General features: G+C 37.3%; 1 protein-coding gene across 1 annotated transcript; it reads right to left on the reverse strand.

Moving 5' to 3' along the window:
• Positions 1 to 942: 942 nt before the first annotated feature.
• LOC104069309 (S1 RNA-binding domain-containing protein 1-like) lies at positions 943 to 21,144 on the reverse strand (the record flags this gene model as incomplete). The annotated part of the gene is made up of 10 exons (XM_009588139.1): positions 21,062 to 21,144; positions 20,467 to 20,632; positions 19,050 to 19,412; positions 17,363 to 17,529; positions 16,169 to 16,286; positions 15,891 to 16,029; positions 12,953 to 13,049; positions 11,383 to 11,518; positions 5,638 to 5,741; positions 943 to 1,050 (listed from the first exon to the last, which is right to left on the reverse strand). Coding segments are annotated over exons 1-10 (1,481 nt in total), but the record flags the coding sequence as incomplete, so codon positions are not given.
• Between the last annotated feature and the right edge of the window lie 5,754 nt (positions 21,145 to 26,898).

Here is a 26,898-nt window from a genome sequence, read left to right on the forward strand (position 1 = left end):
CTTTAATAAACTCCAATTGAACTACGTCAAAACAGATATTAAAATTTAGGTCACATATCAGAAAGCCGAGCCAGAATCAAACATGTTATGCTTTGGGGAGCTTCTCTTGAATACAAGAGAAGAATCACACCATCAGTATTGTTAGCCATTAGAAGATAACTCTTTTAGAATGTAGACTTTTTGGCACATTAAATCATTTTGATTATGTGGTAAACTCCTATACTACACCATGAAAATACCCTATTTAATTTCATACTAAGTTTTAACTTCCCTTTAAATTTAGAACAATATTACAGATCTTACAAGTGACACTTTGTCTGATGACATCATTACAACAGTATCACTAGAAATAAGTTTACTTCTCTAGAGCCATCAGAATACCCACAAAATGGTATCAGACTAACACTATGACTAATTCGTTCACCACAAAGCACAGATGACAAACATGAGGGACACTTCCAACCACAACACTTACATTGCTGGTTTCTTTCAGACAGGTAAAGCAATGTCAGAAGCAGCAGTTTACCTTTCAGACAGGTAAAGCAACTCAGAAGGAGTCAGAGCAATGTCACTGACAGTACTATTGCTGTGGCATGAAGAGATGCTGAGAAAATTCAGTGACATAATGCTTTATGCTAATACAAGGATAAAGATGCAACTATTATGGTAACACAGATCTAAACTGTACTTTATTAGATAAATGTAAAAGCAACAAATATGTAAACATGTAAAACATCTTGACAGAAAGATCATTTCTCTACTGTAGCCTAAACTGGATAGGGTCACAAATTAAATCTACAGAACCAAGACTACATAGTTCATTTCAGAGCATTAAAAATGTGCTGAAATTTTCAAATGGATAAAAGATATTCTAATAAAAAATTGGGGAGGGAATTGTTAAGAAATTGATAGTATGAAAATACACATTCATTCTGGGCTTACCTGAATTCTCTACAGAGGAGTGGATATATAAGGCGTTTATATGCATCCTCTACCGAGTTCCGTAGTATCCTCATTAATTCTGGTTTTAAAAATTGTTTTGGTCTCCATCTGCAAAAGAATAGAAAAAGAAAAATCAAAAAATATTTTAAAGAACATATGCAAAAACTCAGATAAAAAGGGAATTTTCAAACAAAGACTTCTACATTGAGTGTAATGTCCTATAAACTGCAGAATTACTACAATAATTAGGCAATGAAATCATGGCTTCAAATATGAATGGAATGAGAAGTTGCTCATGGTTCTACTATCAGACAAAGGACAAGGCCTATCTTTTCTCTTTTTTTGTTAGGTATTAGAATGCAATAATATTTTATGTTTTAAAGAAAGTATAAAAAAAGTTACTCTTCACTTTGAGAAGTCAAAGCTTACCACAACCGAATGAAGAACTTGGTTCCATATTACCATTAGGGTTGCATTATTTGCTATTCCTCAATATATAAAAAAAATGACTGAACATCCTCTGTGAGAATCACTGTAGAGCTACTGCTGTAAGGCAACTGTGTCCAGACAGAAATTCAAGAGCTAAACTACTGTCAACTAATGAAACCCAATTCAAATTTCATTTGGAATGCTTTGAGTATCTCTATTCAAACTCAAAAGGAAATGTATCGATTTTGCAGCAGTCCTTACGAAAAAACCCCAAACAACAAGACCCAAACAATTTGCAAATTATTTTTCTTTTTTACCTGTTGCTGATATATTTAAAGTGTAAATAATATTCTAGCAAAAGGGAAAATTAAATAAACAATAGCAAACAAACACAAGACTATTTCCCAACATTTTCTAAGCCAAACTCTTTGGAGCATTCCCTTTTCTAAGGAATGCACAGTGGTCATAGCCATAATGACAACTTCTTCAAATTTTGTCCTAAAATACACCTCAGTTTCAAAGCTCCCCAGAAAAGAGATCCCAAACATTCATTCCATTGATCTTTTTGTTTTGTGCAACATTACTGGGGGGTGGGGGGGTGGCGGGGCAGGCGGGAAGTCCATGAACAAGCACAACTGACTCACTGAGGTTGTCCACCCAATGAGAAGGGAAAAAGATTGAGGAGACGCAGCCAGATATATTATACTCAAAACGGAAGTAAAGACTATTTTCTATTACAGTCCACCTGTTTTTTATTTCTTTTTAAAGTATTGATAACATTCAGAGTTTTCTTCATTTAGTGTATTTTTTTACATGCCTGGGTCCCTAACTGCAAAGTGAGATACATACATATTTTTTAATATGTCTAGGTAAGCTTTGTAAGTTTTTTGGTTGGTTGGTTGTTTTTTATTTTAAATGCAACATGATAGAATTATGGCCATTTGATAATGTGTCCAGGCGCAGACCCAGGTGAAAACAGGACTGAATTTTACTTTTGACTTTGTTTATTTGCACTCACTCAGAAATACTGAGAATCCTAAATTGCTCCTACCCAGACAGCTTTTCAGTCGTTTAAGGGGATCTACAATTTCCTGAAACAGCCTTTCTAAGTGTCTGCGCATATAATAGTTGAGAAATGTGTGATCGAGTCAACACTGCATTAACACAGACAGACATGGGAGCAGAATTAAGCTTACCATTTAGTTTTACAACATCCAGAGTTGTGAGTGCTTAGCCACATGACCTCATCATTTCGCTAACAGTTTTTGCAAATAGTTCTATTATACTTATTTGTAACTAGATACTCTTTCCATACCTATATAAAACTGGCAAAGACTTTAAACCCTCTTATTGCCATCCAATTCTATAAAAATGAAGTTTTTACAGGTGGCAAGTATGACTACACTCCCCCAGAAAGTATCCTCAGCACAAATAAGAATGAATTTGGAAACCTGGCAGCTATTTCCCCCTCTCTTCCATTCATTAAAGTTAGCAAACCTTTTCTCTGTAAATAGGTTATCACAGCAGGTATTTTTATTACCTGCCTATATATAAGTAAAAATTATTTAGGCAACATTCTATTAGAAATTGCTACAATTGCAAAAATATCCAAACAGGTAAGTACAATCATAGCAAATACTTCATTTTAATCATTCCAATACTTCATGAGGAAAGAGAAAAATCCACTTCACTGAAAAAAAACAAAGCAAAAGCATGTGTGTATATTTTTAAAGATCACTGCAGCCTAGTTAAGCTTCCCTCTAAGAACAATTTTTCTTGATTATTTAATCAAGAGCTGACTTTTGAAGCCCTTTAAATGAAGCCCTATTTAGAAAAGCTCCACATAAATAATATTATCTTACTCTGCTCATCGGCTTTCCATGCGTGTGTGCTCACAACAGGGACCACCTAAGCATAAATGGCTTAGACTACTGATACACCTCAGAGGGTGAAACTATACATCAACAGAATTAACACAGCCCACATTAAGAACCACTTGTATTAATTAATGACTGTTCCAGGAAGAGCACAGTTAGGCTTTTAGACCTGAAGCACAAAAAGCAGAGCTTTGTTTCCCTCCAAAACATTGTATGAAACTTGTACCAACATGGTAACCACAGACAAAGCATGCCTTTAAGGGCTGTATCACGGACTTTACACAGGATCTCAGAATGCTGTCTGGAAACTGAAAAAAGATTGTCAAACACCAAACTTCATTTTCAAGGCTGCAATTCCACTTTGGAACAAAATCTCACCCCTTCCCAAGGAACAACTCCATGCTGTCCTTACACTCAAAGCCAGCTAAGCAGCCCCTCTCCGGCTGTTTCTCACTGATCCTTCTCCCGTGTCCCACTCCATAACCAAGTCTTTGGGACCAGTGCAGTTCTAGTGCTACTGGAGCTAGGTTCGCTGTCAAACCACAGAGATGCCCTCTTCTGGGAAAAATGCAATCCATAGCGCCAGGCATAAGGATATTCCTGAGTTTTCAGCACAAACCTGAATTCCAAGAAAATATAGATACTTCTACATGCTAATTAATATTCTGAACTTGCAAAGAAAATACAGTCATCTTAGAGAGCATCTACATGGAGCTCAATGCAATAATGAACAACTCCAGTCTTCCAAACCCACTTTCCACCACAGGGCCATTTAATGCTAAAAAAATTCACCTCAGAAGAACACATAAAGGTCAGCATATTTGCTACTAATTCAATAGACAGCCGGTGATACTGTTTTGTGGCTAGAATACTGGCTAAACTCTGTAGCATGGTGGCATTTCTGGTTCTGCAACTGATTTTGTGTGTGACCTTCAGTAAATTAGTCAATACCTTTGCAAAATTTTGAAATCCTTGCCTCAAACAAAAATTCTTAACCTTCTGCTCTCACCAGTAAATCGATGCAATGAAAATAATGCAACTCCCACCCTTGGACAGTCGTTTTCACACTTGCAGGGCAGAATACACAATTACTTTTTGATAACACAATTGTCAATCTAATGAGGAAGATCAGAATCTGTCCTAGATGTTAATGCACCAAGATCTAGTAAAATCATTCCTTCTGAAGTTTTCTGATGGTAGAGAAGTTGTCCTTAAATAGTAAAAAGCCATAAGCATGTATAGCCTCATGAATTCTAAGTATTAATAAGTAGTTCCGTTTCCAAGGTCAATACTCTTTTTATCTCAGGATGACTCACAAAAGTGTAATCAACCAAGAATATCTCAATTTACATCCCACTTTCATTTGTGTAGCAGTGACAAGCTGTTCCATTATCTGTGGCTTATAGTGCTTCCAAATTCTGTCATACGTGCAGTAAAAGCAAGACTGACAGGTATGTTCTGCCTACAGAATATACATCTTACGGGGAGGACAGAAATTCCATTACAGGTATTAAAACTAGAATGAAACTTAGGTGTGCTTACAAATCCTGATACTTTCCTTAAAAAAAGAAGTTACTTACTATTAGTCCTAGATCATATTATGTTATCTGGTCAAACAATATTTTAACTCTTTCAGAGGCTTCTGTGTTAGAAACAGAACTATTAAATTTCTACAGTGAAAAGGAACATTTTTACCACATTCCTTTCTTGGACTTGGAGTGGAAGAAAAATACATGCTAAAGCAGTATGACAGTATACAATTTTATACATTAAAAAAATGCATCTTTTCCTGTGTTTTTTCCTCCTTTTGGTTATTCAATTTTAGGATGCAAAGGTAGGAGTTTCTAAGACATCCTCAGAACAATGCCTAGTATCTCAAACTATTGAGAAAGAGAAACCTGTCTTTTATACATGCAAGGAAGATGCACAGTTTGGATCACAGTATTCTCCAACAGAGGACATCAAGGTGCAGTTTCTAAGAAAAAGATTGAAAGAGATATTGCACAAAACAACATATATTTAACCTAAACTTTTGCAAAAAACCCTCAAAATTATGCAACACTAAACATCTCACTACAGGCTTAAAAAAAGCAACTTGTAAGAGCAAATCAGTAAGAAACAAAAGAATCACCCAAAATTTTTAAAAATTCAATTGCTTGAAGAATGGTGCCAGAACTCCCCAAATACAGCTAAAGGCATGATCTTTTCAGCATAATGCTACAGCAATTGGAATACAGAATAAGAATTATCCACTTGCTAATTTAATCTAATCTAACAAGTATTCTTTTAAATTGTTCTCTTAATGTAACAAGACATGTGAGGTGCATTTCAGTATGCAGCTGTCTATAAAAAAAAAAAGATTTCTGTAAGAATATATATCCATGCAGACCTTTCATTGACACACCACCAACAGAACTCATTCTTCACCCCGTCAGGAATGTTGACCTTCACTGTCAGGATCTTCAGATTTTCCCCTCGGTTAATGGCCAGAATCTGAGTGCAAACATAAATGGCAGAGACAGATGACACACAAAATATCCAAAAGATAAACTTAACATTTGTGTACGCGCTTGCTTGACATTCTGTGGCAAGTCATGGTGGTGGTACAGTAAATCAGTTCACAAAGTACTAGAATGTACAGATAACATCCACGATTTAAACACAGATTAAATCATGCCGTGGCATAACAAATCATACATTTTTCCTGTAGTCTGCAATCTCAAGATCCAGTTTATCTTAAACACACTTATAATACAAGTCGGCATGAATTTAGTTGGTGGAATAATCTTGTTTAATAACCCAAATTAAAACTCAAAAAATGAATTGAAAAGTTATTCCAATTAGAACTAGAGATCAGAAAGGGAAAAAGTTAGTCCTAAGCTTCAGGCTTCATTTTGCTTCCCAAGATCAATCCAAATTTAAAATTAATTATGAATCAGAACTTGTGACACAAAGGTAATCAGCCTAATTTGAAAGAGGATGAATTTTTGAGTTATTCACACCTAGTTCATAAATAGCTGAAAATATTGTAGATACACTCTTTACGTTAATATTAACACTCCAGCCTTAAAATGTATGCACATATTTCTGGCAGAGTCTTGTGTATACAACTGCATATTCATGATCTAAAGCTAAATCTGTTTGCACACGTGCTATCTGCACACAGAGTTCTATTTTAAATGGACATCTGTGGTTCTACATTTAAAATCAGAATCACAATACGAGTGGTGGATCCTGGAGGATACTGGTGGGTATCTGCTAGTCTAACCTCTCTATGAAGATGATGAGTGTTCACCTGAAGCAATCCTTACAGTATTTATTAAGAAAACTCACCGGTCAAGAGATTTTAGAAACAGAATAACAGTTAGAAGCAGCTATAAATAAAACCCACATGTTTTTAGATTTCATTTTCCCTTCCAAAATACTTCAACGTGCAAAAAAAAAAATCTGCTAGAAGTTGACATTCCTGTATGACTACACATGTTGCTGTATGTAGCAGGCCCTGAGCACTGTCACAACAGAGCATTCTGTGTCAATCATGAACTTTAATTCAATCACTAGCTAACTCAGACATGTCACATATGTTAAATACAATGGTTTAAAATGACTCCAGGACATAGTACCAATTTATATTCCTCAGCCTTGGTGCTCCTGTGACATACCAGGCCTGACATATCATTGAACAACAAAGCTAATAATAAAGATTGCATGTGAAATATTATAGCATCTGGTACCTTGACTGCCAAAGCAAATGTTTTCATGTAGAGATTAGAAAGACACATTTTAACAAATCAAATGCTTTCATGTTTATTCTGATTTTATTTAAAAAAAAGAGAAAGTTAAATGTCAAGCTAAAATGAAATCAAAGTGATGCTCACGCCAGAGAATGCATCTGATAGAATTATAATGTCATCATTCAGCATGCTGTTAGTGGGGTCAATATTTGCATCACATTTTGTTTCCTGGCACTCCGTCCACAGAATGTGTCAGTCACCTGAACTTAAACCAGCTGTATTGCAGTCACTAATATTTTTTACATTTTTATTCTTAAACAATCTGCCTATCCTGTTCTAAGTGACATGCGTTCAGAGAAGAATTATCATCCAGGAAATGCTCAATTAAGAAAGTAATTACTGAATTTCTCCCCCTAAGATAATAAAGGTGGGTTTGTTTTGGTTTTTGGGTTTTGTTTGTTTGTTTTTTAAGTAACAGGTTCAAATACAGCTATTCTAGACACAAAGTAAACCTTCAGTTCTGGAGAAAGACTATTTTTATGCAAGACTGGAACAGATCCAGGGGAAGGGTTAATAAAAACAACATACATTTTTAAGGGAAAGCAAGAACAATAATTTGATCTAGTCACAAGATTTATCAAACCTTATTCTGTTTATCAGAAAAATACAACATCCTTCACACTGCACAGCTCTCCTCTATGTTCCAGATTTACTTAGACTCACTGAATAAGTTTTGTATATTTTGCCAAGGACTTTAACTTCCAATTCCTTTTTAAGTATATGCGATTGAAAATAGAGCACTTGCCTCAAACATTACACTTTATTCATGAATTCTCTTCCTCCCACCAATTCAGTTATCTCCAAATAGAGGAAAGCAACCCCAAGGCGTACACAAACACTGAACTGTTTACAATCAAAAATTCAAATAAACTCTTGAAAGGTTTTTTCCGTAGTTATGGCAGTGTTGGTATAGCTACCCAACTACATCCAAGAGTCCAGTCAGGTTCTCCTTGCTGCCAAAGGAAGGAACTGTGGCTGAACCTCCCAACAGCAAAGTGTTCCAGCTGGAAACACCCACAGGTATCTGATCATGTCAAAATCTGGAGTCGGGTTTTTTAAACAATTAAGTTTTTTTCTCATTTCAGGTTTAGTATTTTAACTTTTTCAGTCAAACCCAACTCCATGCCAGTCCTGATTATTTCATGGCATCTCTCAACACACAAAATGACAATGGCACGGAAAGTAATCCAGAACTATAGCATGTGCAACAACAGCTGCAGAACCACAGAACCAAGCTGCAGCTTACTGCACACCGCTTTTCCTCACTGTAATAAACGCTGCAAGGCACGCTCATGGCTACAAATGCTTTGGTCATAAAGACAGGTTATTCTCTTACAGGTAACATGCTAGTCCACCGCCCATCCCCTTTACTTGCATGTAAGCTAGAGCAGAGTTATGGTTGTACACAGACCTTTAAGATTACTAGCACTTCCATACTCAGGCGATGACCAGTTTCAGTGCAGTATTTTATGGAATCCTTTATTTGCAACTCTGCAAAGAGGTGATTTAAAGCTGACTTCTACTTTTGCTTCTAGGTAAACGCATTGAGAACACTTGTCTGTGCGCAGTCATGAAAGGACTAGAGAAGGTCTTCAAAATAGCGAATTTTGCAAGTATTCTTCAAACACAGCTATTTAACCTGCAGTCCTGGTGGATTAGTAAATTTCAGGCTTCCCTATAACTTTTTCAGGTATAAGCTTCTTTTAAAAATCCTGAACCAAGCCAGAGAATGTCTTCACTTGAAGACGTCTACGCCTCTCTCAAAGCACATTCAAGATCACATTTTAACGAGCTTTTTGAATGCAGAAAAGACGTATTTCTTCAAAGTCTTAGGTGAAGGAGAAACTAAAGACTTCTAGGTATTAAAAGGGATGGTTATAACCCAAGAAAATAAAGTTTTTAAAAAATGGTAGTTTGCATCAGCAGGGTAGTAAGGTCGGGTAATAAAGAAATTTAAGGTTATGAGAAAGACTTTCAAAAGTACAATACTAGGGTTCAAGCTTAAGGAAGAAATGGCAGATAAAGAAAACACTTTTTCTTTCCTTATTGCATCATCAAAAGACAAAAGGGAGACAAAGAAAGGAACTGGAAAACCAACAAAGAACCAAAAAACAGAAATGAGAAGTTATAGTATTTTTACAAAACAGGGAACTCTGAAAGCTGCACATGTCAGAGATGATCATAAAACACATTTTTTCCTTGACTAGTACAAGTGAGTCCTGATATACTTGGGCCCTGAAACCTCAGTGAAGCACAAACAACTCTGACTTTTAAGATTCGTAACAGAGAAATATTCAATGTGTTAGAACAGTCAATAGCAGTAATATACAGATGAAAGATAACATATAAGAGTGCAAAAACATCCCATGACTACAGGACTACCAGCTGCAAGAACAGTGGTTATTACTTCACTGGAGAGCTGGAATGGGAAAAAAAAGAGGCATTAAGTTTAGAGACAGGCACAAGGAGAAATAAAGCAGACCGAGTTAATCTTAGTATCAAACAGACAAACTAAGGACACATCCTGGATAAAAAACAGTGCAGCCACAGGGTCAGAGTGCTGACCAGGTTTAGGAAATCTGGTTCCTAGCCCTGGCTCTAAACAACAGTTTTCCTTATGTAAAACAGAAAAAAAAAAGGATGCCTCAGACAAGAAGTAAATCATACCATCATGCCAGGAAACACTTGTACACCCAATAAACGTTGCGTATCTCAGTATTCACCACTCTCAGTGCAGGAAAACAGTCTTTGACAGCCAAAGTATCCATTCAACAGTACAGCACCCAAACAAAACACCCATACAGCACAACACTTAATCCCCTGATCAATCTACAAATCTTTGTGATATGTCACCACAGTAGTCTTAGCTTGCTCAATTGACTTTTCCAGACTCTCTAGAAGCAAGTTTTCACCATATAATTACTGATATAAATACAGTAGATGTTCATACTTATTACAAAGAGAACAACTACAGGTACCTCTTCAAACATCTACAGAAGGCCTGTCTACTAAAACCACTTGTAGTAATTTAGTCTTTAACCTAACACCATCCATATTGGGGGGGGGGGGTTTAAAATTAGCCCATACATGTTGTGAAATATTTTTTGTAGTAAATTCATTTCAAGACATGCAAGAAAATCCTTTATTAATTCAAAACATCACCACATTGTTTTAAAATAGCGATCAGAGAGAAAATGAGAGCATGTCATAGATATAAATGGAAAAGTACTCTGCTGTAGAATAAGGCAGCCTTCTAAAGGAAAAGGACATTTCTAGTTGGAAGCAGCTAAAAGGGTCTTTTTTGTGTGTTTGTTTATTTTGGTTTGGGGTTTTTTGTTTGTTTGGGCGTTTTGTTTGTTTGTTTGTTTTAAAAGCTAGGTAATTGTGACCAAAACAAGAGACAATTCACTTGGTGATTAGTAATGAGTCAGGGCAAAGGTCTTGACAGTTACATTGAGCGCCTCACACTTCAGCCTTTGAACTTCAGTAACAGGGGCAGCCTAGCTATCAAGTCATCAGCTTCTCATCAGCTAGCAAGTTTGCTTTGTTCCTCATTTCTTTGTCTAGCCATATAGGTCTAGGCTTGGGGCTTAGGATAACCACAGATGCTTCACAGAAGGGAATACTGATGACTTGCAAAACAAACCCGTTTTTGGAGTAGTGCGTGGGATGTTCCCCTGAGGCTTTCTATTTTGATTGTTCAACTTTCACATTGAAGTTGCTGCTGACAAGAGCTGCTTTTGTAGGTCACTTTCAATTTCAATTTTCTGGATCCTTCCCTGATATTTCTCACCAGTTTCACCTGACAGATTTAGTGTCAAATGGCTCAGAGCACTCTGACTCAGTGCTGCAGCAAACATCCAAAAGAAACAAAGAATAAGTTTATCCAAGTTTGCTTCACGTACTTACACTTCAATCAAGCAGATTTCTCTACTACGCAATGCCCCAGTCTCACCTCTACAGACCATAAATTATCACTTAGCCTTTATTCCCCTCCTGATAACACTTGCTATGCACTTGTCACTGGGCAAAGGGAGGGAGGGCATGACACACGCTGAAAATAGGTCACGCCAGTATTGAAATCTGATTATAAATATATGTTTAATGAGAATTAATTAGACAATGGACATACTGAATAAGCAGTTCTCTGCTCAGTTTCTTAAGACAGAGATTAACAGCTTAGTCCTGCATTTCAAGAATTTGAAAGTCTCTATTACGTTTGATAACTGAAAAGCAAAATCAAGTATATTTAGAATCAGCTTTAAGCAACAAAATTAAGAAGCACAGCCACCTTTGTTATAGTTAAGATTCTAAGAAAAAATACAAATTTGTAGGTGTACCTGATGATGCTGAATGTTCTTTATATTACAAGAAAACTCATGGTACAGTTGGAATTTATCAATATCTTTTTCATTTCCACTTTTGGACGACACTTTTGCCAAGGCTGACTGGATACAAATGTACCTTTGCTGACATCTGAGTAAAAGAAACCAAAGTTAATACGGTATTTTAGCATGAGGCTTGTAACAAGTCATTAGTGCTTGTATTAAATAAAAATGAATTTTGGAGTCTGCTCAATTACAAGTTATGTTAACTCCAATTACCTGCAGAACTGTATTACATATCTTAATGCCGAGACTGACATAACACATACTGACTGGAACATTCCAAGAGAAGAAATTCAAGCAGATGTCAGAAAAAGCTGAAGACAGCCCTTCTCCTGAACGGAATGGATACTCAAAAGCCACCATCTGCAGTTCAGTTTGGTCAGTTATTGGTTCAACTACACACAACAAATTTTGGGAAGTTGCAAAAAAATTATAGCAGTTATCTATTTTATAGAAATGCAACATCTCTCTTGAATATATCCAGCCTCAGAATTAATTTCTTGCTTTGAGCACTTGACACCCATAAAACTGTTCATTATTTTTAGGAGTAACAGGGATCCCAAACAGATAGCTTCCTGAATGCTCCTCACAATTATTATACATACAACACACTTTGGATCAACAGGATATATCTGTAGAGCACTTTGTATCCAATTAAGGAGCTTCTAGTGGTCAAAAGAATGAAAGTGATAGTCTGGTAATGACAGCACATCCCTTACAAAACAACCCTGTCATTGAAATTATCACTATCATAGCCTTGTGATGAAGTTGGCCATTACTCACGATAAACAGCAAACAAGAATCAACTAAACAGAACTGAGCAGATTCAAACCAGCACTGCACGCTCTTAAGAAGGTATCTGTTCTTTGATAACCCTGTTCTGTCCCACATGGTACACAGCAGAGGTAAAAAAAAAAACAAACCAAAAAACAAGCAACTATTACTCTGTCACATCAACCCCCCGGGCATGACAAATAACCTTGAAGTCATTATATAATGTAAGAAAACTTAAACTCAGCTAACAGTCAAAGGATCAGTAACTCCTGCCTTAAAAACAGTCACATCCGCTTGCCTGATTCTCTTCCAGTGCCAAAATCAACCATCACTGCGTGCTAATTACACTGACTGGTGTCAAGTAGTACATATTGGATAATAAATAAATAGTACATATTGGAGCAGATACACCTCTGGAAAGTCATAGCTTGAAGGAAGTGCAAGGAGAGAAAACTTTCCCTTACAAATCACTAACTGCAAGGGAGATATGCTCTATATGGAACAGCCTTTGGGAGTCACAGTGTCATGCCATGCTCACAGGCAATTTCTCCTCCACTGATAGCCAGACGGGCGGAAAGGCTAAAGAATGTCTCCAGCAGAAGTGAAGGAATGGACCTAATGCAATCTCACAGTAACACTGTTTTCACATCATTAAAAAAAATGAATTGCATATCTGCGCACTAGGAGACTGAATCTTATCATGTAACCAGGAAAATTTAGGAAATTTAAAAAAAAAAATCAAACTTACAATTTCCTGATAAAATCCAGTGTATCTTTATCTTTAGCGAAGATGTCAGCTAAAATATGCTGTACTCCAGCCTCTACTTCCTGGATAGTTGAAAGTCCTTAGAAGACAAAACCGTTAATAATTATAAAAAAAATTAATGTGAAAAATTACTTTACACAACTGCACAAGCACTAATAAAATATATACAAGCTGAATGAAAATTGATGCAAGATATCCGACTGATTTGCACAGGTTTCAATGAAGAATCCTAGTTCATTAGAATTTTTTTAACTAAGCTTCCTTTCCAAAACATGTCAAAATGTTTAATGAGCCTGAAGTGACCAATGCAGTATCATAAATCACAATCACATTAATAGGAGAAAAACAGTAATTTTGTGACTTCAATGCTAACAGACCTTGACATTTACGATGCAAATTTATTATTTACAACAGTAAAATCGGATATTCAATAATTTTTGCGGTCGTAATAAAATGAGTAATCGCAGCACAAGTTTACACATTTTGCTACTGATTTTGCTAAAATCTATGCAGGCAAACCTGTCCTTTCTCTATGTAATAGTTTTATATTTCCACTGGTTTGTAGCAGGAGTTTGCACAGTGACACTTCTGAGGTCATTCATCCTCCCCCACAAAACACTGTTCAAACAGTGAAGTTATAAAATGTCTCCATAAACAAAGCATTCTAGAGAGCTGGTAACAGAATCATTCAGCTTTCCAACAGACAGAACCATCCCTCACTTCAAAAGACTGGAAGAAGTGGCACAGCATTCTCCTTAGCACAGCGGTTGAATTGGACCAGAACCAGAAGGTAATGAAATAAAAGTGGTATCTTGTATTTTAAAATCAATATATCTAACCCTGTTTCTAGCAAGAGTCAGTAACAGATGCTTCAGAGCAAAAAGCAAGAATCCTAGAGTTGGCAGATGCAACTGTCTCCTTCAATACACATTTTTTACTATGCTGTCTGATGGGCTGCCAATATCTTGAAACAGCTTTATTAACGGCATTTTTAAAAAACTGCATATCTCTAATAACCAATTTTTTATTGACTCCAGAACCCTGCTTCTGATTGGGCTACAGAGTTACACACTATAAAAAATTAGTCTTGCCCTTTTTTAAAAAGGGGAAGGCTAAACTTACCTGCCAGAAAGAAAAATAGAAGTGTGAGAATAAAAATGCGTTATTAAATGCCTGAACTGATCAGAAGTTGTGGAATTTGGCTCTTCACATCTATGAGTTAGTGTTTCGTACGGTAAAAGTAATGTAACATCAGAATACAAAGCTAAGGGAATTATAAAACATGCATTATATTGAATATTTATTACAATGAGACACTCAAGTACCAGAAGTGTACATGGCGACATTATTTCAATTCTAGCAGAGAATTTGAATGAGACAGAAGAGACCTTTAATCAGAATTAAAGAAATAATCAAAAAGTTCCCATTCAACAAGCACCACTCACATGGGCATTAACTGTGCCCATGGTAAAAACAGCACATGCACATGCTTGTTTAATTAGAGAAATATTGGACCATGCATACAACAAAAAGGAAGAACAAAGTTTTCTGGTGAGCCTACTTCCATAACTTTCAAATATCTGGCTTTGAAACATGAACTGTTGTTTTTATTTCATTTTATTTTTAGTATAAGTTTAAAAACACTGAGAATTTAAAATAACTGAATATTAAGATTTGATGAAAACTTTTCTGCACAGCAAATGGCTCATCCCTTTAACTGAAATTCACTCTGATCTCAAGCAGTATATAGGTTGTCAACCTGGCTCCCAAGTTGACAAAAGTGACCCAGTTCATACATGTATGTAGTTTCTGATACACCTTTCAAATGGTAACCATTATATAAACGTAAGCAACACCATTTTTAGCACAAAATTGAAAATAGGTGTACCGATTCCAAAAATGGAAGTGTTTATGCTGCAACAAATAGCATTCCCTTCTGAATGCACCCTAAATAATTTATTTGACTTTCACTGTGAAGGTTTTCATTTGGCTCTTTAGACTCTGCCAGAATAGTCAGATATGTGGTTGCAATATACTGCTGCATGAAATAATGACGTATGCTAAAATGCAGTAATTAAAAAAAATCAGAATATTTGGTAACTGATTTTCAATGCAAAGTTAGGATCACTTTATAAACAATATTTAAATAAAATAAAAGAACAACAGAAGTGGGAAGAGTAAGAGTCAGCCTCACCAGTAGGTTCAGCACTTTTACGTTAAAATTAAAAAAAAAAAAAAAAAAATGTCGGGGCAGGGAAGAAAAGCACTTCCCTATTTTAACACCATACAGAAGGTTGCAGCAATCTTTATATTTTATTGTCAGAGATTGCCCCCTACAGATTCACCCATAACTGCATTCACAAAGAAACACAATTCTGCAGTCTATGTGTGACAATCATATCGTTAAAGTTTTACTGAAATTTTAGAGGTTACATCTTCTCCAACCCCCTAGTGTCATTCAACAGCAAAAACTCTCTCCCGCTCACTCCCAGTCACCAAGGCCAGTTTGTATTAAGATATGCTTTGATGGGTGACATTTACTTCAGTAAAAAGTATGAGCATAAGCCCATTATACAATCAGCATTAATCTTCAGTAAACAATTCAAGTAAGAGTAGAACCATGGAGCGGTCTCAGGTGTGCGGTGCAGTTCCCTCTCTCTTACCAGCAAATACAGATGTCGACTATAACATCTCCAGACTTTTGTCTCCTGATATACCAGAATTTCTACTATTTACAGCATAAAAAGACAGGAAAGGTTTGGGAACCATGGCATTAAATTTAAAATCCACCACGTTGCTAAAAGAACTGTGGAATTTAAAATAGTTGCATAATGCAACATCAGAACAATTAAAATAATTTCCCTTTTAAAACATTTTCAGGCATTTAAGACATTACTGCTCATAGAAGCAGGGGGCTTACCTTTGGTATTAGGTCTAATGTAAGAAAAGAGATTGAGTTCCATTGGATTCTGCAGAAGGGAGAGCGCAGCAGGTTCTAATCCCAGCTGCTTGGCCCTCTGGGCTTTGGTGCCTTTACTCCCAGTTTTATAAGGTGCAGACTTCAAAACAAACAAAAAAACCAGTTATTAAAAGGCAAGGAAATATTTCAGTCATGCTATGTACTTTGCATTATGCACTATTTAGTTAACGAGATTACATTTAAACTAAGGATGATCTGAAAAAGACTAGTGTACTGACCACATGGTCTAATTCTTCCAAAGTTCTGCAATTTAATAATGCTGTTAAAAGGCATCCAGATAACTTCCCTTCTTTCTTCAACTTCTGTATCATTGTATGCGTCTTCTTCGCAACAGTACTAAAATGCAAAAGATTAACAGTCACATTTCATGGCGGATTAAAAAGGCTCTTGATTGTGACCTTGTTTATTACACTGCTTTCTCAAACCCCTGAGGATTGTATCTCATGCTAGTCCTCAACAAAACAAGCATGACAATCCAAGAGAGTTTCTAACTATTACTCTCTTTCTCCAATTAGTTCAAAACTGCATCAAAATATCTCATGGTAGCTTTAAGAAAAATCATCAAACAATACTGATAGTCATTACTGCTATATACATTTTAGCAAGATTACTGGCCCAGAAGCCAAACAAAAAGGCCCTAAGTTAAATCCATGTTGATAGGCACTTACAGTTGTAATTCACATCAAGATAGTTCTGCAGTATCAAGTACAGGGTACTGGATTTTAAACTCAGACCTTCAATAAGATACCTGTGAGCAACCACAGGCAGCAAAGATATTTTGTTATGATTTAAATTATTTGTTCAGGCAAGAACTATCTCAGGCCACCTTCCCTCTTCGGAAAGAATCTCCTGCTAGGGGTTAGCCAGGGAGTACAAAGGGGAAGACACCATATTGACAGAACAGCTGGCGAGTCTGTTCCCTTGCCATCTCAAGAACATAAGCCACCCAAAAGCAAGGAGTAGTGAGAGCAGTCTCATCCACCCCTACAGTGGGCTTTGCTGATCATTTCTTTGCTGCAATGATCCGTGATGGCTTAGCCTGCCCTCCTGATGCAGTGCAACCTCAAGAAGTGCTCTTCACTAGAGGCTTCGCTGTTCCAAGTGGGGAGCCAAGGGGTTCTTAGTGATTCTTTTTCTAAGGGCACAGCTTGCATCTAATTGGGCTAGGTATCTGCAGGACCTGTAAGCTACTAAAAGTGCAGAAAGAGTAAGATCTTAACTTTTCTTTGGCAATTAATAATGCTAGATTTCTTGTTACTTAGAGTAAAAAACAGACAGGCATCAAGCATAATTACTTCAGTTTTAAACTTTCTTCTTTAGGAGTTCCTTTATAATTGCAGTGTATACAAAACACCAGAATGGGGACACAGAAGCAGCAGCCGGTTGTTACTTACCTCCCTGTATTAACTTACCGAAGCTCTTCCAATGCTTGCTGCACTTCTCGCAAGGCATCGGCCTCCAGATTATTGATGAGTTCTTTTCGATACCGAGCAATAAAAGGAATTGTGTTTTCTTCTTGAAAGAGGCGAATTAAGTTTGCACATACCCATGGTTCAACATTTGTTATTTCTGACAAGGCCTGTCACAATCAATTAAAAAAACCCAAAACCAAAAAAAACATTTAAGAAAGGTGATAGATTGCTTTAAACAGCCTCTCACTCAAAGTTCAAAACCACCCCCAGAATTTTATGCTGGCCAGCAGGGACTACTATCCCCCCTAAGACAGGATGCCAGGCTTCCCATGCATCCCGCCACCACACCCAGTACTTCAGAAAGACATGCAGCAACCAATATTTCCAGGAACTTGTAACTACAGAAAAAAAATGCAGGAAGGAGTGTCTTTTGGGAACAGAAAAAACCCAAACAATTAAAAAAAACAAAACAAACAACAACAGAAAGACAAACTACACATGGCAACTCAGAAAACTTGGAACTACTTTTTTTTTTTTTTTTAAAAACCAACACTGACATACCTCATGCTTAAACAAAACAAAACCCACAAACCCAAAGCTGATCCAAATCCCACTCCACCAATAATTGGAAACTGGCATGGTATTACTAAAGGTTTCAAGATGAACCAAGCCTCGCAAAGTTAAACATGATTTTGTACAAAGTGGGCTTTCTAAAGATAAAGTTATAGCGTATCAATACGGAATCGAGGACAAGCTATGTAAGTACCTTAGCTTAGTAACATTGTAACTATCACAGTTTGTTTGTACTTTGTTTGTACACAGTTATTTCCATAGACAGCTGATTTAAAAGCCTTTTGAAAGTTTTGTTCTGAAGCCTAAAAATGTAACAACTCCTGCGCAATCATATTCACTGCTTTTAGAGCGGCAATATATAAAGATCAAATTCTCCATCTGCATTTCCAAGAATATTTTAGAAGACTCAGGAACAAAATTTTACACCTTTCTTAAGCAGGCAGTACTAAGGATGATGAATAGTACCCAATGTACCCAATCCACTCCCGTCCTGTTCATATTAAAATCTTCCATAACCACACCCAGCCTCCCAGAACCAGAGCTATCCTACAACTGTCTTCATCTGTTCTTTCTGCTTCAAAGTTAACATCCTACAAAAACAAAGATGATTATCTCCCTTGATGTCACTGGTGTTCCAAGAATGCAATCTCCTCCTTGATGGTACTGTAAATTGATATACACTCTCAAATGAGTCTCAACAACAAAATAATCCACACTAAATCTTAAATTTTGAAACTATGCACACAGGCATCCCAAATCTTTTAGCATCCCTTCCTGCAGGAGTTTCAGTTGACTATATCCACAAAAAAACCCATGTGCTGAGACAGAAGAAATGTGCAAACTGTTACAGGCTAGCTTTAGACTGAGGACTGCCTAAGACACAGATATTTGAACAATGTTCCAAATTTGAACTTCTAACAGTTACCAACCAACATGTATATTTATACATGTATTATGACAATTTAAGCAGAGGTTAAATGACTACTTAACAGCACAACAGCTCTCTGACACTCCAAGTGATGCCAAGAGGACTCAAATTGTATGTTAGATTTTAAGTGCTAGTTATGTAGGAAATGGTTTCATTGATACCTCAGAAAAGGAAAAGATCTCTTACCTGTACAATATCCCAGTTCATTTCAAATTCTTCTTTTACTTTGTTGCCTCCTAGATTTTTTACTGGCTTTCCTTCAGGACATGTAGTTGACTTAATCTTTTTAAAAGGTGGTTCATCAAATGCAAAATCCTCCTCAGATTTCTCATGCTTCACTTGATTTCCCACTACAGGAAAACTTGTTGAGGGTTTTTCATCACTCTCCAAACTCTTTACGTTCTTGCCTTGGAATGAATCTATTTCCATTTTTTTCGGCACTTCTGGCTTTTGATTTAATGTTTTTGGTTTAATGCCTACATCTTCTTCCTTAGGTTTTAGGAGTTGCATTCTATTATCTTCTGCAGGAGCAATAGGCAAGGATACATCCTGCCAAAAAGGCATTGAAACCATATTAAGCATTGACTGTTACAAACTGGTTCAACGTTTCAGTTAAAACCTAGGAAGACTTGATAGACTCAATGACTTGACATCATTTTCCCAAGTGATGTCTCTATATGACATGGAAATGCCAAGCCAGAAATGAAGTAACCTGAAATATATCTTGCGTGGAAGAAAAGATACAAACGTACCCAGGAGAATTGTGATTTAAAAGATCAAATTATCTTGGAAAGACTTTAACTGGGCTCTCCTTCAGAGGACACCAACCTACAGTCCTTGCCTCCACTCATCTCAACAAAACAGGGAAGAGCAGGGCCGGGAAGCAGTCTTCTAATGAGGTGTTAGGTGCAGCATGCGAACTGGAACTGAGATTTGGTCTGCTAAGATATTGTTTAACCTTGGACAAGCCACACCTTCTTTCCTGAATTTCCCCAGAGATCTTCTTCAGAGTCCAGGAATGTATTTCTCAATATGCCACATATGTCAAAACATCCAGAAACGTTAGTATAAACCAGAAGGACTGGCTTCTGTCAGGACCTGACCTCTGATGTTAATCTTTGACAGAAGTAACTAACTTCTGATAGAAGTGCATATTATACTCATCATAATAAAACTGCGATCCTTACTGGGTCAAAGAGCCATGCAAGGAAACGTTAAGTACAGGCCTTCTTTTTGTTGTGGTAGCTGGTGAAAAGGTAGAAGACATCAAAGGTGCAACACAGAAACCAGAGATATCAGTGTTTAGTTTTCATTACAGAAAGAAGAACAGAGGTATTTATTTATTTTTGTTGTTGAAAGAGATCTCCAGGGAAAACCATGTCCTGTTATCATTGGCCAAAATTTTAAAGGAGGACCCTTAGAAGTGGGACACTTAAATACGTAAGAAAGCCACGTTTAACAAACATACTGAATATTCACAGTAACAGTGGAATCAGATGAGCTGATCAGACTCGGGCAACCAAGGGAACCAGAGTTGGAAAAATTCTGCTCATGTTACTTGCCAACCACAGTAATTAAATGTCTCTTGCTTACAGATACTCACCATTTCCTCTTTTATTGCTACCTTCCTGACCTTTTTCCTGGCCACAGCTGACCGTGAAGCAGCAACTTTTTTAGTTTTTGCCTCATTTTTCTTTGGCAACCGAGGTCTCTTGGCAATTTTGCTTTTTGGCTCCCACTCCTCCTCTTCCTCCTCTGATTCAGAACTCCTGAAAAACAAATGAGTGAACAATATTGCTTACGAGAAGAATTAAAAAAAAATACATAAGCAAGCCAGTCTGAGTGTTTTCTGACACGAAAGGAAACGAACAGGAAAAATAAACAGAAAGGTAGGCAGACTCAACAAACACAGGCCTTTGATGCTGTTGCAGAGCTAATGTCTGGAACAATTTACCAAGCTTTCCTGAAGGTGGTCACTGGGATGTGTACACACCTGATTCTGTTTGGACAACTGGCAATTCAGTTTCATCCTATCTTCACTGTGAGCATGAAGCAGCATAGGTAATTTGTGGTTTATGATTGAAGTTTTGTGCATTAAAGCTTTTTAATCAACCTCTCAGAAATGGAGTGTTCTTATGCAATTGCTCATGCTTAGCATAAATCTTTAAAAAAAATCCTAAGCAAAAAAGTAATCTTACGAATTAAGAAATAAAGGTAGTTCATCATCTTCTGACGTAAGGGCTTTGGCTTCAGATTTCACCCTCCTTGGTAGAGATGACATCTGAAACAGAGGCAAGAAGAGAGAAATAGAACATTTGGTTGAAGCTCTATTCTCTTATTCAGCCCTTTAACTCACTGCCAAGTGTGCCCTCATAGTGTCTTCACCAATCACAAAAGTTTCATCTAAAGCAAGTTTGGATTTCTTAGTATCCAAAAATTTAGGCTACAGCAGCACGCATTCAACAATCTTTTCAACTGAGCAAACAGACAAACCAGCACTACAGCCTCTCAAATAATTTTTCTCTTCAAATGGAGGTAATTATTTGGCTTGCATGTAAAGCTATCCTAGCAAAAAGAGTACCGGTTCTCAGACATTATTGGGTGTCACTCGTATACTGTGCCAGTCTTTCCTCCATCAATCTAAGAGGCACAGAAAATAAAATTAAGATCGAGTAAAGTGAGCTTGCATATTGTTTTGATGTGAACAGGAATACAAGAAGATTATCCATTTTGATCCAGAATTTCACCTTTAAAGGCTATCCGTTGCTTGTATGCATAATAAAAACAATGACTTTGAAAGAGCTGCTCATTAGCATATAGAAAGTGCATTAAACAATTATCAAAGGTAAAAAGGGAAGGCACAGACTTTCTCCTGACCTGAGATTCACACCTACAATAGCTGCATTTCAGTTAATCAGTTATAGAATTTTTGGCAATGGTTGGGCCCATGAATTTCAATAATCACATTTGGCAGTTTTAGTTAGAGAATTTTAGGTACCCTCAAAATTTTACCTGCCAGAAAATTAAAATTGAAAAAAACATAAAGCATTTCTATAACTATAAAATTCATAAACATATTTTACTTGTATCTGGTACAATATCATCATTCTTCACATTCTATTCTCCAGCTCTCGTAACCAAAAGATTTTGCACCTTGACCTTTGATCCAGCCTTACCACTGCAATGCGAGCCCTAAAGTCCCATGTTTGCACATACAAACTGGATAAGCATTTTTGCAAAGTGCCATTTAACTCAAGGGCGAAATGCTCTTTAATCCAACTTCGTTCTGGCCTCTGTTCAAGCACTAGAAGCATAACTATTGTTATAAATGGCTTTCAACAAGTTTGCCTTATTGCAAAGTACCAGCATTTAAGTAACCGTTTTCAGCACCGCAGCAGAAGGAGGACTGTTGAGGCCCACATCAAATAGCACTAGCTATTACCTTGCTTGCAAAACGTCTTTGTGTAGCAATCATCATGGTCAACAGCAGGTCAGCATTTCTGTGCTGTTCCATTGACTGGTTAGAATACACATCTACCACAGGAAAACAGAAATCTCCACAGAACACAAAAAATACTACTCACCTTATTAGCTTCCCAGGTGACTTTTCACTGCCAGTTCTGAGTCACCTGCAACTTCACCCAGCCACTCTGCTTCTCCGTTTTCCTTTGCTCTTTATAACTGAACGGTCACTATCATAGTATTGAATTATTTATTTATTTATTCCCATTACCCCAGAGGCGTGAAAATAATGTTTCCATTTTATATTGTACTTTAATCTGTGAATGGGAGAAACAAAGAACATTATTCATGTTTGCAACACCAAGATTTCCAGAATTAGGGAACACCTGAGCCAGATGGATCCCTGATCCATTTTTTGCAGGCACTGGGACACTTTTCACATGGTTAGGTCTCGCAGTTCTCTCTGTTTTCAAACTAGATGTTTAGCTTACAATATAATTATCAGTTATGCTTCTTCAGCTAATCCAACTAAGTGGGTATTTTTTAGTATTCCAGGCAACTTTGGAAGCCACTGGTCAGTTTTTAAATGCTCTAACCAGCTTCTTCAGAGTTACCCATTGAATGATCGCAAGGAAGAAGGAAAAAGCCAACACGCGTGTTCTCTCACCTGAGGTCAGCATTCCCCCTATGTAACACCGCTCTCTAAACTTCCCTGCCAGTTTTGGACACTCAGCATATCACCATGATAGTTTGGGGGCTTACCCAAAAGCCCAGGTGAAAGGAAAGCCTCATCCAGAAGGTCTTTTTTCTGCTAATATTTCCCTCTCACCTCAAGTGGCCAACGGCAGGGTCTCAAAATATCTCAATATCTGTATTGTTACATTAATTAAGATTATGGCAAGAGTAAAGCTTACTCTATAAGTTAACTGTACGTCCTGCCATCCAACACTGGTGACTGATTTAACTCTTCGTATCAGCTTAAGAATAGGAGATGAGCTCCTTGGTTTATTAACCCAGGCATTTTCCACATTCTTCATGAATAAATTAGTATTTGCTCCTACATCCTTAAGTCTGAGAATTACCATATAGCAAATATAAAAATGGCATGGGAAAGCATGAAATAGAACAGAAAGTGAGAGGTAATAAGGCTAAGTCTTTATGGGGCAGTTCAATGTTTGGGGTTTTTTTCTTTTGATTTCTTGGATTTTCCACTTGAAAAAATAATTAGATCATCTTTTAAGTGTTTGTGGCAGTCCTTCAGAAAGCTGGAGAAGTATCAAAAATGTTTGATCCAGAAGATCAAAGAAGGTAAGACCAGCACAGAATCTGTCCTCTGTCCCATTCATCAATATTGTGTCAGTTCTTACAAGCACGTAGTGAGTTGGGACTGGCCTCAGATACATAAACTCCAACTTTAATTGTATTATTAATCTACTACATTTTCTTGAGAAGAGTGGTAACTTTGTTCCTAAAGGCTTTTGTACCCACACTTAAAGTTAATTTGAATTAAGCCAAGATGTGAATTTAAAGCACAAAACTTATTTCAGAATAACTCTCCATGAACAGACAAGCCATGGTCAGAAGCCAAAATGGAGTTCTACAGCTCAATACCAAAGAGCACCTGTGAGATGAATATCAAACATGGGGTATCACAAAGGAAAAAAAAAAGTCACAATATTTCACTGTGAGGTGGGGCCAATTCATAACCACCTCCCCTTCTGATAACAATTACATCAACCTAACTGTACTTCATATTTGTAGAAAAAGAATCTTGCAGTTGCTACATATATTCTTTTTGTTTACAGAGAATAATTTTTTTATTCGAATCCTGAAAAGTACTTCTGATTTGATTCCAAATTGCCAGACAGCTGTCTGCTAAATTTTCCTCCTGAGCTGCCTGCACTAGGGTGTGCTAACACCTACAGTTAATGATTAAGAAAAATAGTCCTTCTGTGATTCACTGTGGAGGGGGAGGCAGGGAAGAGGATGAAAAAGCAACGAGTCTAAATGCCACTGATGATGATGAATAACTATTACAGATTTTTTTTAAAAAAAGCTTAGAGACAGTCCCTGAAGTGAGGCAGGAAGACTCAAGAAACAGGCAAATACAGTTACGCTCCACATGGGGCATCTACAATGCTGACTGCACTGACTACATGACAAGGCAATCAAACAAGCTATTGCCTGCTCCGTGCTCTGCTTCTACTGGGATATGGTCCCCCATGTCTCCTGCCTCAAGTGTTGAAGGAGCTTGGAAGAGCTTTATTCACCCTCCCACAGCACACTGGAATCAAGACAGCATGAAGTTGGCCACTTATCTCCTATTATATTTCCCAGACAGACTGGCCTCAGTGGGAAAACTGCCTTTACCTCTCCTTTCTCTGTCACCTCCAGGTAACCATATGCAAAGTGAGGGCTAGTTTCCACTCTGAAGAAAGAAACTACAATTTGCATAGATCTGTGTCCCCTTCCCAAATCCAGAAAAATCCCATAGCTGTAGAAGAGCCAATTACAAAACTGACTGCTTCTTGAAAAATGAACAGTAACCGATTTATACCAGACACAAGTCAGAGTAAACTTCTTTCTCCCCTCCTGTGTCTGTGTTCAGTATTGCTGTACCTTATCGCAGGTGTCTGCAGTGCCTGGATTACTGGTGTCTCCTGTACTTAGCACCTGAAGGAAGTAAACGCACAGTATCCAGTGATGTGCTGAAGTTACCCCTGTGTAGAATTTCACTGGCTTGCCAGTTGGCACACTGAATTCCTACAGATCTGTTCTAGCAGCTCTCCTCACAACTGAGGCCAGCAAACTTCCAACTAACATTTGCTAACACGTTTTTTTTCCTTGTTTTATATATGTTGTCGGAAACTTTGCAGTCATTAAAAAAAAAAATGTTGTTCCTTGAGAAAAAGAGTTCTTAAATCATCTCACCAACAGTATTTTACTTCCATGCCAGGCAACGGGAGCTAGGAGCTAGAAACTTCAGCCTTGCCCACATGCTTTAGCTCCCAACTCCTGCTTCATTTCAGATTGGTCCACATACAATATTTTGCCTTTGTGCAATAGGCTGAAACCTTAATGCTGAACCTTCACACTAGACCCTTGATCCCCTATTCAAGAGAATCAAACTCTTCTGCTTGTCCATCTCCCAAATGACAGCAGGCAGCATGAAACATCGTTGCTTGAAACACCTGAATTCTCTTTGCTTCACACACTCAGTCATCACTGAAGCCCTGCTTCTCCACAAAACCCAGAACTGTCACAGAGTCTTCTTCAAAAGTACTTCCCACTTAAAAATGAAAGAGGAGTTCGCAGAGCTATTACACTGTCCAGTGAAGAAGAGCTGAAACTATTTAAATCATTGCTATCGTAGATAAATATATCTGCCAGGTCTACTCTCCAAATAGTTTGGCATCAGTTTTGTTGCCAGTTGTTTTGCTCCCACCACTTCTATTCTCTGCATCCAATGCAGAGCTCCACAATGCATTCGAGCTATCCTGATGGCTGTAAATAGCACACTTCTGCCTGCTGTCAGCTACTCAGTAAAACAAGGCTAGCGTAGTTTGGTGTTGGGCCATGCCAGGAATAAAGAAGAGTGACAGGGTAGCTCTTATTATACTTTACTGTACAAAATCTTAATATGGTTATGCACAAAACATACATCAAGGAAGTAATCATTCCTCTGGTCTCTCTCCCCAAATAGGAGTTCTAGGCCGCATGTGGAATATAAGTAGATTGAAGCTTTAAAGGCCTTATGTTAAAGAGCAATCCAAGTCTCATTTAGAGACTGATATTCTCTTCAACCTTCCCATTCATGCAAAGATACAACCATTAAAAGTAAATTTCATCATTTGTGAATCAAGGTGACATAAGCAACTGCTTGCAGAAAGGAAAGTTTAATAATAGTTTCAAAGTAATTAGATGAAAAAACCCTCCCTCCCCCCACCATTCTCCCAACCCCCCCCAAAAAAGCCCAGCATTAGCACAAGACTATGTTGTAGCTCCACAATTAGAGCAACAATTTTCAGAGTCAGAAACTGCTCCAGTAATCCTAATAGACTGTGACATCTTCTACAGGGCACTTTAGGAAAAAATTGTATTTTACAGTTTAAAGTTATAGAAAAGATTATACTTTCACAGTATAATCAAACGAATGCCATTAAGGCAAATTTAAATCTCATAACCTTACTACATTAAGTCACATAAATCCCTCATAACTAGAGCAATATAGATCTGAATATCAACAAAGCCTACTGCACCTTACAACTCAATCAAATCGATTCTTCTACCTGAAGGTACAGGATTTAAAAAAACAAACAAACCACACAGAACCAAACACACACAACACCACCACCACACATATACTTGGAAATTATTTTCATTTCAGTAACTGAAAAAAAATTCCTCTCCAGCAGAAAAGGACATGGAAACTTCTAAAGCTCTTTTCCAGTTAAAGTAATGCGTTCCTTCCAGAAAGGAAATCTGTCTATGCAGGAAGCTCCTCAAACTTTGCTCTGCAGCCTCTGCTTTTCTAGCATGAAGAAAACAGCAAATATAATAGAATTTTGCATTT

Source organism: Fulmarus glacialis, unplaced genomic scaffold (assembly GCF_000690835.1).
Source record: "Fulmarus glacialis isolate BGI_N327 unplaced genomic scaffold, ASM69083v1 Scaffold50601, whole genome shotgun sequence".
NCBI classification, from domain to species: domain Eukaryota; kingdom Metazoa; phylum Chordata; class Aves; order Procellariiformes; family Procellariidae; genus Fulmarus; species Fulmarus glacialis.